General features: G+C 65.6%; 1 protein-coding gene and 1 pseudogene across 2 annotated transcripts in view; both read right to left on the bottom strand.

Annotated features, from left to right (window-relative positions):
- The window catches only part of LIMS2 (LIM zinc finger domain containing 2), a 35,928-nt gene extending 25,399 nt beyond the window's left edge, over positions 1–10,529 (bottom strand). For both annotated transcript variants that reach the window (XM_054723046.1, XM_054723047.1), the window contains exon 1: positions 10,432–10,529. In XM_054723046.1, coding sequence (XP_054579021.1) covers positions 10,432–10,442 — 11 coding nt within the window. In that variant the 5' untranslated portion in view covers positions 10,443–10,529. The remainder of the gene's footprint in view (positions 1–10,431) is intronic.
- On the bottom strand, positions 6,745–6,889 carry LOC129150822 (small nucleolar RNA SNORA48; annotated as a pseudogene).
- Positions 10,530–12,016: the final 1,487 nt, after the last annotated feature.

Genomic DNA, 12,016 nt, shown 5'->3' with positions numbered 1-12,016 from the left:
CATGTTGAGGCTGCAGGGCCAGGAAGCAGGAGTGGCAGGAGGAGTCGGGAAGAGCCCACCCGCCCACCCCACTCCCACCTCTGTGCCCCCACTTCCTGCTGGTCCCCACGGGTGCCAGACCGGGCAGAGGCTGGAGCGGCGGGGCTGCACTCCCACACAGGCCTGGTTTCCTGTCCGGAACGTAAGACCCTTGCACTTCCCGTGCGCCCCCCCCTCCCGCCCACCAAGGTGCCAGCTGCAGGCAGACAGGAGGTCCTGGGAGATCAGGCATCAACAGGAAGGCCTGGGCTCTGGGCCTGCAATCCCACCTAAAAGAGCCAAAAATGAACCCAAAAAAGGTGTTCAGTTGAGCCTCAGCTTTGGGATTGCCTCTGGCAACAAGTAAGGCCACTCTCCCAACACACCCACTCTCCCCTGCCTCCGGGGCCCACTGCCCAGAGCTGGGGGCCGGCGCCCTCGCGTCTCCACGCCCCTCCAACAGAGGCTGGCCTGCCTGGTCCGTGTCCAGTTCCCGCTGGCTCCCGGGGCACCTAGGTCGCGGATGCTGCTGTCTGCAACTGCGTGCCTCGCACACCCCTGCACAGGCCGCGCGTGGGGGCGACCGCCTGAGCCCTGCACCTGCTGGCTGCCCGGCCCAGCTCTCAGCCAGCAGCACCCCTCAAGGCACTTCTGTGGCCACTTCCCACACCACCTGCTCAGGAACGAACAGCACTGCCGGCCCCGGCCAAAGGCAGAGGGATGGCACACGTGCCCAACAAACGAGCCGCAATGCTGCCAGCTGTCTCGGGGGACTCTGAGCACCCCCACATCAAACCTAAGAGACCTGGAAAAGGTACCTGCTTCTCTGGCTTCATTTCTATATTTCAAAGAGGCGCATCAGGGCAGCAGTTGCTGCCCGGCGGGCTGAGTGGGGCGGGCTGAGTGGGGCTCTGTGGCACGGAGCGTGTGGGCACAGGGCCCGGCGGGCTGAGTGGGGCTCTGTGGCACGGAGCGTGTGGGCACAGGGCCCGGCGGGCTGAGTGGGGCTCTGTGGCACGGAGCGTGTGGGCACAGGGCCCGGCGGGCTGAGTGGGGCTCTGTGGCACGCAGCGTGTGGGCACAGGGCCCGGCGGGCTGAGTGCCGGACAGAGAGCTGCTGTTTCAGGAACTCCGGGAGCATACACCACAGCCAAGAACAGAGAACACGGTCTCCCAGTGACCCCCAGGCCGGATAATGCACAGGATGCCGAGGGCACACCCCGAGCTGGGGGAGAGCGTGCCATCTTGCACCCCTTCTCCAACCCTCCCAGCACCCCAAATGCTCTCAATCTTGACCGCCAACGCAGGCCAGTTGTGGGCTTGTGCCAGATGTCCCTGAGTGGCAAGAGGTCCCTTGACAATGACGTTCAGCCTGGGCAGGCAGCCCTGGCTGTGCCAGGTCCTTGTGAAGGGCGACCGCTGGTTCCAGATGAGAAAACGGGAGCTCAGAGAGGGCCACTAACCTCCTGAGGGTCGCACAGATCTGACCCAGCTCCTGTCCCCTCGGCTCCTGGCGGCATCACACAGGATGGACATTGAAGACTGTTTGCTCAGCATCTCAGACCTCCCCCTCCAGCCTCTACCACCTGAGCCCAGAAAGACGGTGTTGGCTTGGGGGACGGGCAGCGGCGGCCACAGGGGTCTGTTCGACCGCGGCCACGTCAGCCTGGCACCTCAGCCGTGTGCGCTCTGCCGACCCGGCTGCAGTCGGGCGCGGGTGCTGGCTGGCGTGTGGCCACAGCACAGCCCTCTCTGACCCTCGGCTGCATCCTCTGTAAAATGGACTGGCCACAGCTCCCTCCAGGGTGTGGGGGGTGAAGTCCAGCACAGCCCACACGGCTCCATAGCTGGCAGCCGTCACCTCCCTTTCCTCCTCCGCCCAGGCACTGTGCCAGGTGCGGGGAGGGGGTCCACTCGGCACGGCCCCCAGAGCTCCAGTGGCCGCTGCGGGCACTGCCTGGGCCTCTGCCCTGCCGGCAGTCTGGCTGCGGGGGCGCCAGCTCGTGCCGTGACCCGGAGTTCACATGGAGCCAGCCCACACCCAGGCCAGGGACCCGCCTGCTGCCTGGGGCTGCTGCACAGGAAGCATTTGCGCCATGAGAAGCACCCCAAACCTGCATGGACCCCTGGGAAGTCACGGGCCTCTCTGCTCTAGCAGATCCTTAAGCAGACGCACTTTAGACACATCACAACGGCCGCAGAGGGCCCCCCCCAAACGGAGTGGTCCCTAACGCACGCATGCAGCAGCACTCTCCTGCCGCTCAGCACCTCGCCCGCCTCACCATCCCTGGGCTTCCGCACTGTGCTTCGGGCTCCTGGGCCCTGGCCACCTCTGCCCACGCACCACTCCCTCCACAGACACCAGGTGCATGGAGGTGAGAACGAGGTCCCCGCTCAGGGTCCCCCGCCTGCGCGCGAGCAGTCCCCAGCAGGTCCTTGCTGGGCTGCAATGCCAGGTGCAGGCGCAGGTGCAGGCGCAGGTGGAGGTGGAGGTGCAGGTGCAGGCCGGCCTACGGCTCCCCCCAGTGCCACTGGGCAGCCTCTGAACCCCACCCCGCCCCGCCCACACCCTCCTGCTCCATTCCCAGACCCTGACAGGCTGATGGCTCTGAGCACCACCTGCACTGCCACCTGCGGGCACCCTGGGCCTGCACTGCTTCCTCCCGGGGCCCCTCACATCCCCCTCTCCCTGACGGCAGCTCTGTCTCCTCCCAACCTCAGTGTCCTCTCCCGCAGTGCCTCCCGCCTCCTCTGGGGCCCCACCTGTGGCTTGATGCAGAAGACCCAGCCCACGGCCCTTCTTGCTCTCTCCCCTCCCACTGATGGTTCCAGCCAGCGGCCCTGGGCACCCGACCCCATACCCCTCGCACCCTCCAGCCCAGGGGCAACTCATCTTCGTGGAGCAAGGCCCACACTGAGGCGCCCAGAGTCCACCCGGAGCCCGCTCCGCCATCTGGGACGGGTGATGGCCGGCGGGTTGCCCATTCGTTTTGCTTATCTATAAAGTGGTGATATAATGACCCCAGCCCGAGGTAGTAATGGGGTTTCATAGGAAACTAACCCTGAACCCCCATCTTAGTGCCCTGCCCCAGAATGTGGTCCCAGTGGCATTGAAGCATCCCTCTTATATAAAAACTGCTGTTTGAAATTCTAACCCTGCTATTCTGGCTTCTGTAAACACTTGCTTGCTTAAATAATAAGGAAAATAAGACTACTCCCATTCCAGAGAGGCCATAAACCTTCCCCAGACGAAGTTTTCAGTGCTGGCACCAGGCCAGGCCTTTGGTTGAGGTCTCAAAGCCCCAACACATAGGGCCCTTTAAGAACTTGCAAAGGTCAAAGAAGCATCAATCAGACTGTCAAACCTCAGAGGGAAGGTAGGGGAGGGTGGGGGTAAGGGGGAAAGATCAACCAAAGGACTTGTATGCATGCATATAAGCCTAACCAATGGACACAGACAACAGGGGGGTGAGGGCATGGGGGGGAGGTGTTAGGGGTTAATGGGGGGATGAGGACACATATGTAATACCTTAATCAATAAAGAAATTAAAAAAAAAAAAGAACTTGCAAAGGGGACCAGAAAACCCCATATTTGGGAGACAAAGAAGGTAAAAAGATATAAATAGGGAAACTTCCTCCATGTTAGGGTCCAGAATTTGAAAGACATTTTTCTCTGGGCCTGCGCATAATCTTATCTAATAAAGAGGGGATATGCTAATTGACCCTCACGCCATCGCAAAGATGGCGGCACCCACAGGCAATAAGGAGAGAATATGCTAATTACTGTCACACCCTCAAAGATGGCGGCGCCCACAGCCACAAGATGGCGGCGCCCAGTCCCCTCAGCCCCACCGAGACAGCAGATACACGGCAAGGCGAGGCCCGTCCCCAGGCAGGCCTGGACTTGCCTCACATCTGCCTCCAGAGTCCCCCAGTCCCCTCAGCCTCCCAGCCACCCAGGACCAGCCCAAGGCACAGGCAAGCCTTGGATGGTGCCGGCAGTGGCAGCAGCAGAGGTGTGATGGGGCGTTGCCTTCCCCTGATCGCTGTGTCACCTCCTGCCCCTGAGGGCTCCCGGACTGTGAGGGGGGCAGGCCGGGCTGAGGGGTCCCCCTCCAGTGCATGAATTTTCATGCACCGGGCCTCTAGTAATAATAATAATAATAATAATAATAACAACAACAACAACAATAATAATAATAAAGTGATTCCATTTCTCTAAGCGTTGCTTGGTTTTCTCCAGTCTTCTGCAACAGCATCAACAACAACAACAACAATAATAATAATAAAGTGATTCCATTTCTCTAAGCGTTGCTTGGTTTTCTCCAGTCTTCTGCAACAGCATCACCCAGCGAGATGAGCTGCAGCCTCCCAGCCCTTGACTGAAGGGCCCGCAGGGGGTCAGGGAAAGGCCACAGCAGCAGCTACCAGGACACGGACACAGCCCCTGGGCGCCGGCCGCCACCTACCCTGATCCTTAAGCAGACGCACTTTAGACACATCACAACGGCCGCAGAGGGCCCCTCCAAACGGCGCAGGTACAGCCTGGATGCAGTGAGCACACCCAGCCGGGAGGCCATGGCAACTCCTCCCAGCGCAGAGCGCCGCTCAGACTCCAGCCGGGAGCAGCCAGCAGCAGCCACCAGGCCAGACAGACGGGACCACCATGCAGAGCCGCCCGCCCCACTCACATTACGCCATGACCTCCAAAGGGTGCAGGGTCCCTGCGAACAGAAAGGACATTGTTCCTGCGGGAGGGGCAGCGCAGTGAAGGCGGGGGCTGGGGGCGGGGGGGCGAGGGGCTTGCTGGGGATCCCAGAAACACTGGGTCAGGTCCCGGGCCAGGCAGGTCCCGCAGGACCCGGTTGCCTGAGCCCCTGCACACGCCGAGGCAAAGACTGACTGACCCCGGCAAGCCAAGCCGCAACCACTGAGCTTCCTTCCCTTTCCCGCGACCCCGAGGCCACAAATACCGCCTGGGAGACCCAAAGGACAGCCCGCCCCGGTGCAGCCAACGAGGACCGGCATCCAGAGGGGCGCGCTGTCCACGGCCCGGGGGGGGAGTGGATCACTAAACCACCGAGCGAGACCCAGTGGGCGCCAGCGACAGACAGACAGACAGGCTTAGAGACCGGTTCCGAGACCACACAGCAGCATGAGCTCTGGGGTGGTGTGATCTGATTGCCAGAGTTCCCGCTTCATATTATTTGCAATATCCAGTTCTCAGCAGAAGTTATTTGACATGCAGAGAAACAAAAAAGTGTGGCTCATACACAGAAAAAAAGAGCAAGCGACAGACACTGTCCCTGATGAAGCCCAAATGGAGAACACCAATAAATAGAAATTATAAAATGGAACCAAATAGAAATTCTGGAGTTGAAAAGAAATACTAAAGACAGTCCTTCGGGATGAAATGAAAAGACACTAGACAATAACTGAATCCACATGAAGAAATGAAGATCAGCAAAGTAAATTCTACATTTATATAGTAAATTATACGGATAAATACAAAAGACAGTATAAATGTAGTTTTGGTTTGTAAGCCTTTTTCTGTATCTGATTTAAAGATAGCTGCATAATAAAATAATTTAACACAAAAGAAGAAAATAGTATAGGAATTGAGAAACAAAAAAGATATGACATTTTTAAAAAGAGCAAATAGCAGATGTAAACCCTGGAATCTTATCATTACATTAAATGTAAATGAGTTTAATCTCCAATGGAAAGTCAGAGATTAAATGACCTGCCCTAGCTGGTTTAACTCAGTGGACAGAGCATCAGCCTTCGGACTGAGGGGTCCCTGGCTCGATTTTGGTCAAGGGCACATGCCTGGGTTGCAGGCTCCATCCTCAGTAGGGGACGTGCAGGAGGCAGCCAATCAATGATTCTCTCTCATCATTGATGTTTCTATCTCTCTCTCCCTCTCCCTTCCTCTCTGAAATCAATAAAGATATATACTTTTTAAATGGCCTAATTATATCCTTTTTACAAGGATATCCTTGTTACACATTTTTTAATTGATTTCAGGAAGGAAGAGGTAGAGTGAGAAATATTAATGATGAAAAATAATCTGATCAGCTGCCTCCTGCATGCCCCACCCTGGGGATCGAGCCCGAAACCCAGGCATGTGCCCTGACCGAGATCGAACCGTGACCTCCTGGTTCAGAGGCTGATGCTCAACCACTGAGCCACCCCAGCCAGGTGATCCTTGTTACACTTTAGATGGCAAAAACACAAATAGTTTGAAAATAAATAGCAATCAACCAAAAGAGAACTGGGGAAGCACGTCAGAGCTATCCTGCACCTGCGAACAGGCAGGACCAAGGGAGGGTGAGGGTGAGGGTGTGAGGGAGGGAGGCCTGAGGCTGAGAATGAGCGAGGTGTGAGGGGAGAGGGTGAGGGTGTGAGGGAGGTGTGAGGGGAGAGGGTGAGGGTGTGAGGGAGGTGTGAGGGGAGAGGGTGAGGGTGTGAGCGAGGTGTGAGGGGAGAGGGTGAGGGTGTGAGGGAGGTGTGAGGGGAGAGGGTGAGGGTGTGAGGGAGGTGTGAGGGGAGAGGGTGAGGGTGTGAGGGAGGGCGGCCTGAGGCTGAGAATGAGCGAGGTGTGAGGGGAGAGGGTGAGGGTGTGAGGGAGGTGTGAGGGGAGAGGGTGGGGGTGTGAGGGAGGGCGGTGTGAGTGTGAGGGGGTTTGTCTGTCTGGTGTTGTGGTTTTTTTGTGTTGTTTTTTTTTTATGTGCCTCAGGCATGAAACAGCTCTGGCCACCGACACAGGCATCACGCTAGGATGAACTAAGGACTGTACATCTGCTTTGCCCCTGATTGATATAAGAGCAACATCACCAATCAGATGTCTCCTTGCCCATTGCCAGGGGGTTTTTTGTTATTTTTAATATTTCTTTATTTTATTCTCTTCTCTTTTCCCATTTTTCTTTTCCTGGTCTATATTTGCTGCAGCCCGGCCCCCGCCCCCTCCTGCTCCGGCCCGGCCCCCGCCCCCTCCGGCCGCTGTGGGCACAGGCGCCCGCGCCCGCGGAGAACGTGGGTGCCTTGGAGAGTGTATTGGAGCGAACAGCACGCCGGCAGCCGGCGCTCGGGCCGGGAAAGGCCGTGGGCGGCGGCGGCGTTTGGAAGGAGGGCGGGGAGGCGGGGGGAGTGCGCGGCGGCGGAGGCCGAACAGCGGGTGTGCGCTCCGGGCGGGTGAGCCAGACGCACAGCGGCCCCTCCAGCGAAGCCCGGGCGGGGTGCCCGGCCCCCCCGGAGGCGAGGCCGGCTCCGGAGCTTCCTTCCACTCCCGCCCGCCTCTCTCCACCGCCCGGAGGGACTTCCCTGCGCGCACCGCCCCTTCGGTCCGGCAGCGGCTCCCCACCGTCCCCCTCCGTCCCGCCGGCTCCGGTGCAGAGCCGGACCGGGCACGCCGGGCAGGGCCCCGAGTGAGGCCGCCGGGGCCGGTGGGCGCGGCGCGGGGCCGGTGAGAGGCCCCCGGGAGACCCTTCGCCCGGTGGGCCCGACGCCGCTGTGCGCGGAGGGAGGCCGGAGGGCAGGCCGTGCTCGCGGACCTCGGGCACTTCCACCAGGAATCCCAGCTCCGTTCGTCTCCGGGTCCCGTGCGGGCGGGGCTGGGGGACCGCGCCCAGGCCCCCCCTCTGCGTGCTCCCGGCTCTCCGCTCCCCTCTCCCTCCAGCCCTGCGGGTCGGGGGCGGGGGGGGGGGGTGAGCCCTGGAAGCGGGGTTGTCGGCAGACCGGGTCGGACTGCTGGGGAGCAGGGGGCTGCTGGGGGCCCCAGGGGGCTGCGCTGAACCCCCTGGCAGAGCCTGAGCAGCACCCAGAGGTGGGGCGCCCTGCAGGTGGGGACCCCGTACACCAGGACTGCTCTCTGCGGCGCTTCCCCTCTCCCGCGCCACCCCCAGCCCCGTCCCCCGCGCCACGGCTGCTTCTGTCCCAGCGGCGTGGGCCAGCGGGCACCCAGGCCAGCGGGCACCCAGGTCAGCGGGCACCCAGGTCAGCGGGCACCCAGGCCAGCGGGCACCCAGGTCAGGGGCACCCAGGTCAGCGGACACCCAGGTCAGCGGGCACCCAGGCCAGGGGCACCCAGGTCAGCGGGCACCCAGGCCAGGGGCACCCAGGCCAGCGGGCAGCCAGGCCAGGGGCACCCAGGTCAGCGGGCACCCAGGCCAGGGGCACCCAGGCCAGGGGCACCCAGGTCAGCGGGCACCCAGGTCAGCGGGCACCCAGGCCAGCGGGCACCCAGGCCAGGGGCACCCAGGCCAGCGGGCAGCCAGGCCAGGGGCACCCAGGCCAGCGGGCACCCAGGCCAGGGGCACCCAGGCCAGCGGGCACCCAGGTCAGGGGCACCCAGGTCAGCGGGCACCAGGCCAGGGGCACCCAGGTCAGCGGGCACCCAGGTCAGCGGACACCCAGGTCAGCGGGCACCCAGGCCAGGGGCACTCAGGCCAGCGGGCACCCAGGCCAGGGGCACCCAGGCCAGCGGGCACCCAGGCCAGGGGCACCCAGGCCAGGGGCACCCAGGCCAGCGGGCACCCAGGTCAGCGGGCACCCAGGCCAGCGGGCACCCAGGCCAGGGGCACCCAGGCCAGCGGGCACCCAGGCCAGGGGCACCCAGGCCAGCGGGCACCCAGGCCAGCGGCACCCAGGCCAGCGGGCACCCAGGCCAGGGGCACCCAGGCCAGCGGGCACCCAGGCCAGCGGGCAGCCAGGCCAGGGGCACCCAGGCCAGCAGGCACCCAGGCCAGGGGCACCCAGGCCAGCGGGCACCCAGGCCAGGGGCACCCAGGCCAGCGGGCACCCAGGCCAGGGGCACCCAGGTCAGCGGGCACCAGGCCAGGGGCACCCAGGTCAGCGGGCACCCAGGTCAGCGGACACCCAGGTCAGCGGGCACCCAGGCCAGGGGCACTCAGGCCAGCGGGCACCCAGGCCAGGGGCACCCAGGTCAGCGGGCACCCAGGCCAGGGGCACCCAGGCCAGGGGCACCCAGGTCAGCGGGCACCCAGGTCAGCGGGCACCCAGGTCAGCGGGCACCCAGGCCAGGGGCACCCAGGTCAGCGGGCACCCAGGCCAGGGGCACCCAGGCCAGCGGGCAGCCAGGCCAGGGGCACCCAGGCCAGCGGGCAGCCAGGCCAGGGGCACCCAGGCCAGCGGGCACCCAGGCCAGCGGGCAGCCAGGCCAGGGGCACCCAGGCCAGGGGCACCCAGGTCAGCGGGCACCCAGGCCAGGGGCACCCAGGTCAGCGGGCTCCCAGGCCAGGGGCACCCAGGCCAGGGGCACCCAGGTCAGGGGCACCCAGGCCAGCGGGCACCCAGGCCAGGGGCACCCAGGTCAGCGGGCACCCAGGTCAGCGGGCACCCAGGCCAGGGGCACCCAGGCCAGCGGGCACCCAGGCCAGCGGGCACCCAGGCCAGGGGCACCCAGGTCAGCGGGCACCCAGGCCAGGGGCACCCAGGCCAGCGGGCACCCAGGCCAGCGGGCACCCAGGCCAGCGGGCACCCAGGCCAGGGGCACCCAGGCCAGCGGGCACCCAGGCCAGGGGCACCCAGGTCAGCGGGCACCCAGGCCAGGGGCACCCAGGCCAGCGGGCACCCAGGCCAGCGGGCACCCAGGCCAGGGGCACCCAGGCCAGCGGGCACCCAGGCCAGGGGCACCCAGGCCAGCGGGCACCCAGGCCAGCGGGCACCCAGGCCAGGGGCACCCAGGTCAGCGGGCACCCAGGCCAGGGGCACCCAGGTCAGCGGGCACCCAGGCCAGGGGCACCCAGGTCAGCGGGCACCCAGGCCAGCGGGCACCCAGGCCAGCGGCACCCAGGCCAGCGGGCACCCAGGCCAGGGGCACCCAGGCCAGCGGGCACCCAGGTCAGCGGGCACCCAGGCCAGGGGCACCCAGGCCAGCGGGCACCCAGGCCAGGGGCACCCAGGCCAGGGGCACCCAGGTCAGCGGGCACCCAGGCCAGGGGCACCCAGGTCAGCGGGCTCCCAGGCCAGCGGGCACCCAGGCCAGCGGGCACCCAGGTGCCAGGCCTGCGAGCGGCACTGGCGGGCAGGGGCCGCCTCCTGGTCCGCCCCATGGCTCGGTCACCTCCGCGCGGCGGCAGGTGGGGCCGGAGGGCAAGGGGGGGGCGGCCCGGGGTTCCTGACCCCCTCTCCTCCCCCCCAGCCTGGGCTCGGGTGCGGACTTCACCCCCTCGCTGACAGCGCGGGAGCCCTCACCAGGACCTCGCAGCGGAGTGGGGGTGCGGGTCGGGAGCGGGTGTCCTTCAGGGGGCGCCAGCCGGGCCCCGCCGTGGGAGCGCCCCATCCCGCGGGGAGGTGTCGGGCGGGGCCGGCTCCACCTGCCGCGGCCGCGGGGTCCCCTCTCCTGCGGGCGCTGCCCCGGGTCCGCCCGCCCCACAGGGCCCGCGGGGTTACCTTCCCGTCATGGTGGCCGCAGCCCAGCAGGGTCCCCGCCGCCCGCAGGTCCTGGCAGCGGGAGACGCCCCGGGACAGCGCTCCGCCCGCAGAGCAGAGCCGGGCGGGGCGGGGGGGAGCGGAGGCGGGGGGGGGTGCAGGGGGAGTGGGTGCGGGAGGGGGCGGCGGGGGGCTGCGCGGTCTGGGACTCGGGACCCCGAGCCTGCCGGGTGCGGGTGCGGGTCACGTCCGGGAGCCTGGCGGCACCGCCCGCATTCCGCATTCCGGGCATAGCTTTCCTTTTACAGGGAGGAGTTCCCACAAACAAGCCCGTTCCGCCTCCGCCCCAGCTCCCTTCCGCTGCCGGGCTGGGCGGGCTCTGCGGGGAGAACCGGCGGAGCGGGCGAGGCGAGAGCAGCCCCTGCCGCCCCGCGGCTGTCCCTCCCCCCCCCGCTGTCCCCCCACCTCCGCTGTCCCCCTCCGCTGTCCCCCCCGCTGTCCCCCCCGCTGTCCCCCCCCCGCTGTCCCCCCCCCGCTGTCCCCCCCCCCGCTGTCCCCCCCAGCTGTCCCCCCCCCCGCTGTCCCCCCCGCTGTCCCCCCCGCTGTCCCCCCCAGCTGTCCCCCCCCGTTGTCCCCCCCCGCTGTCCCCCCCCCCGCTGTCCCCCACTGTCTCCCCCCGCTGTCCCCCCCGCTGTCCCCCCCCGCTGTCCCCCACTGTCCCCCGCTGTCCCCCCAGCCCGCTGTCCCCCACTGTCTCCCCCCGCTGTCCCCCACTGTCTCCCCCCACTGTCCCCCCCCGCTGTCCCCCACTGTCTCCCCCCACTGTCCCCCGCTGTCCCCCCAGCCCGCTGTCCCCCACTGTCCCCCCCACTGTCCCCCACTGTCTCCCCCCACTGTCCCCCCCGCTGTCCCCCCCGCTGTCCCCCACTGTCCCCCCCGCCCCCACTGTCCCCCACCCACTGTCCCCCGCTGTCCCCCCCCCGCTGTCCCCCCCACTGTCCCCCCCGCTGTCCCCCACTGTCCCCCCCGCCCCCACTGTCCCCCCCCCCGCTGTTCCCCCCCCGCTGTCCCCCCCGCTGTCCCCCGCTGTCCCCCCCCCCCCCCGCTGTCCCCCGCGGGCACAGGGCTCACTAAAGACTTGATGCCTTGCCAAAACCGGTTTGGCTCAGTGGATAGAGCGTCGGTCTGCGGACTGAGGGGTCCCGGGTTCGATTCCGGTCAGGGGCATGTACCTTGGTTGCGGGCACATCCCAGGTAGGGAGTGTGCAGGAGGCAGCTGGTCGATGTTTCTCTCTCATCGATGTTTCTAGCTCTCTGTCCCTCTCCTTTCCTCTCTGTAAAAAATCAATAAAATATATTAAAAAAAAAAAAAGACTTGATGCCTCAGACTCTTCGCAGACACGGATGCTCGGGGCCCACGCGGCGAGCGCCCGCCCCGCGGCAGGCCCACGGTGCCCTTGGAGGTCCCAGCCGTCTGCACACTGAGGTGCCAGGCGCCAACCATGTCACAAACCTCTGCGCAAACCCTCACCTTCAGAGGCGCCTCCTGGTGAAAAACACACCCTGGGGCTGGGAGAACCGAGGACTTTGTAGGCAGTAATGTCAA

This window comes from Eptesicus fuscus, chromosome 11, assembly GCF_027574615.1.
Source record: "Eptesicus fuscus isolate TK198812 chromosome 11, DD_ASM_mEF_20220401, whole genome shotgun sequence".
NCBI classification, from domain to species: domain Eukaryota; kingdom Metazoa; phylum Chordata; class Mammalia; order Chiroptera; family Vespertilionidae; genus Eptesicus; species Eptesicus fuscus.
The sequence above is the reverse complement of the archived record's forward strand: the minus strand, read 5'-3'. Positions and strand labels throughout refer to the sequence as shown.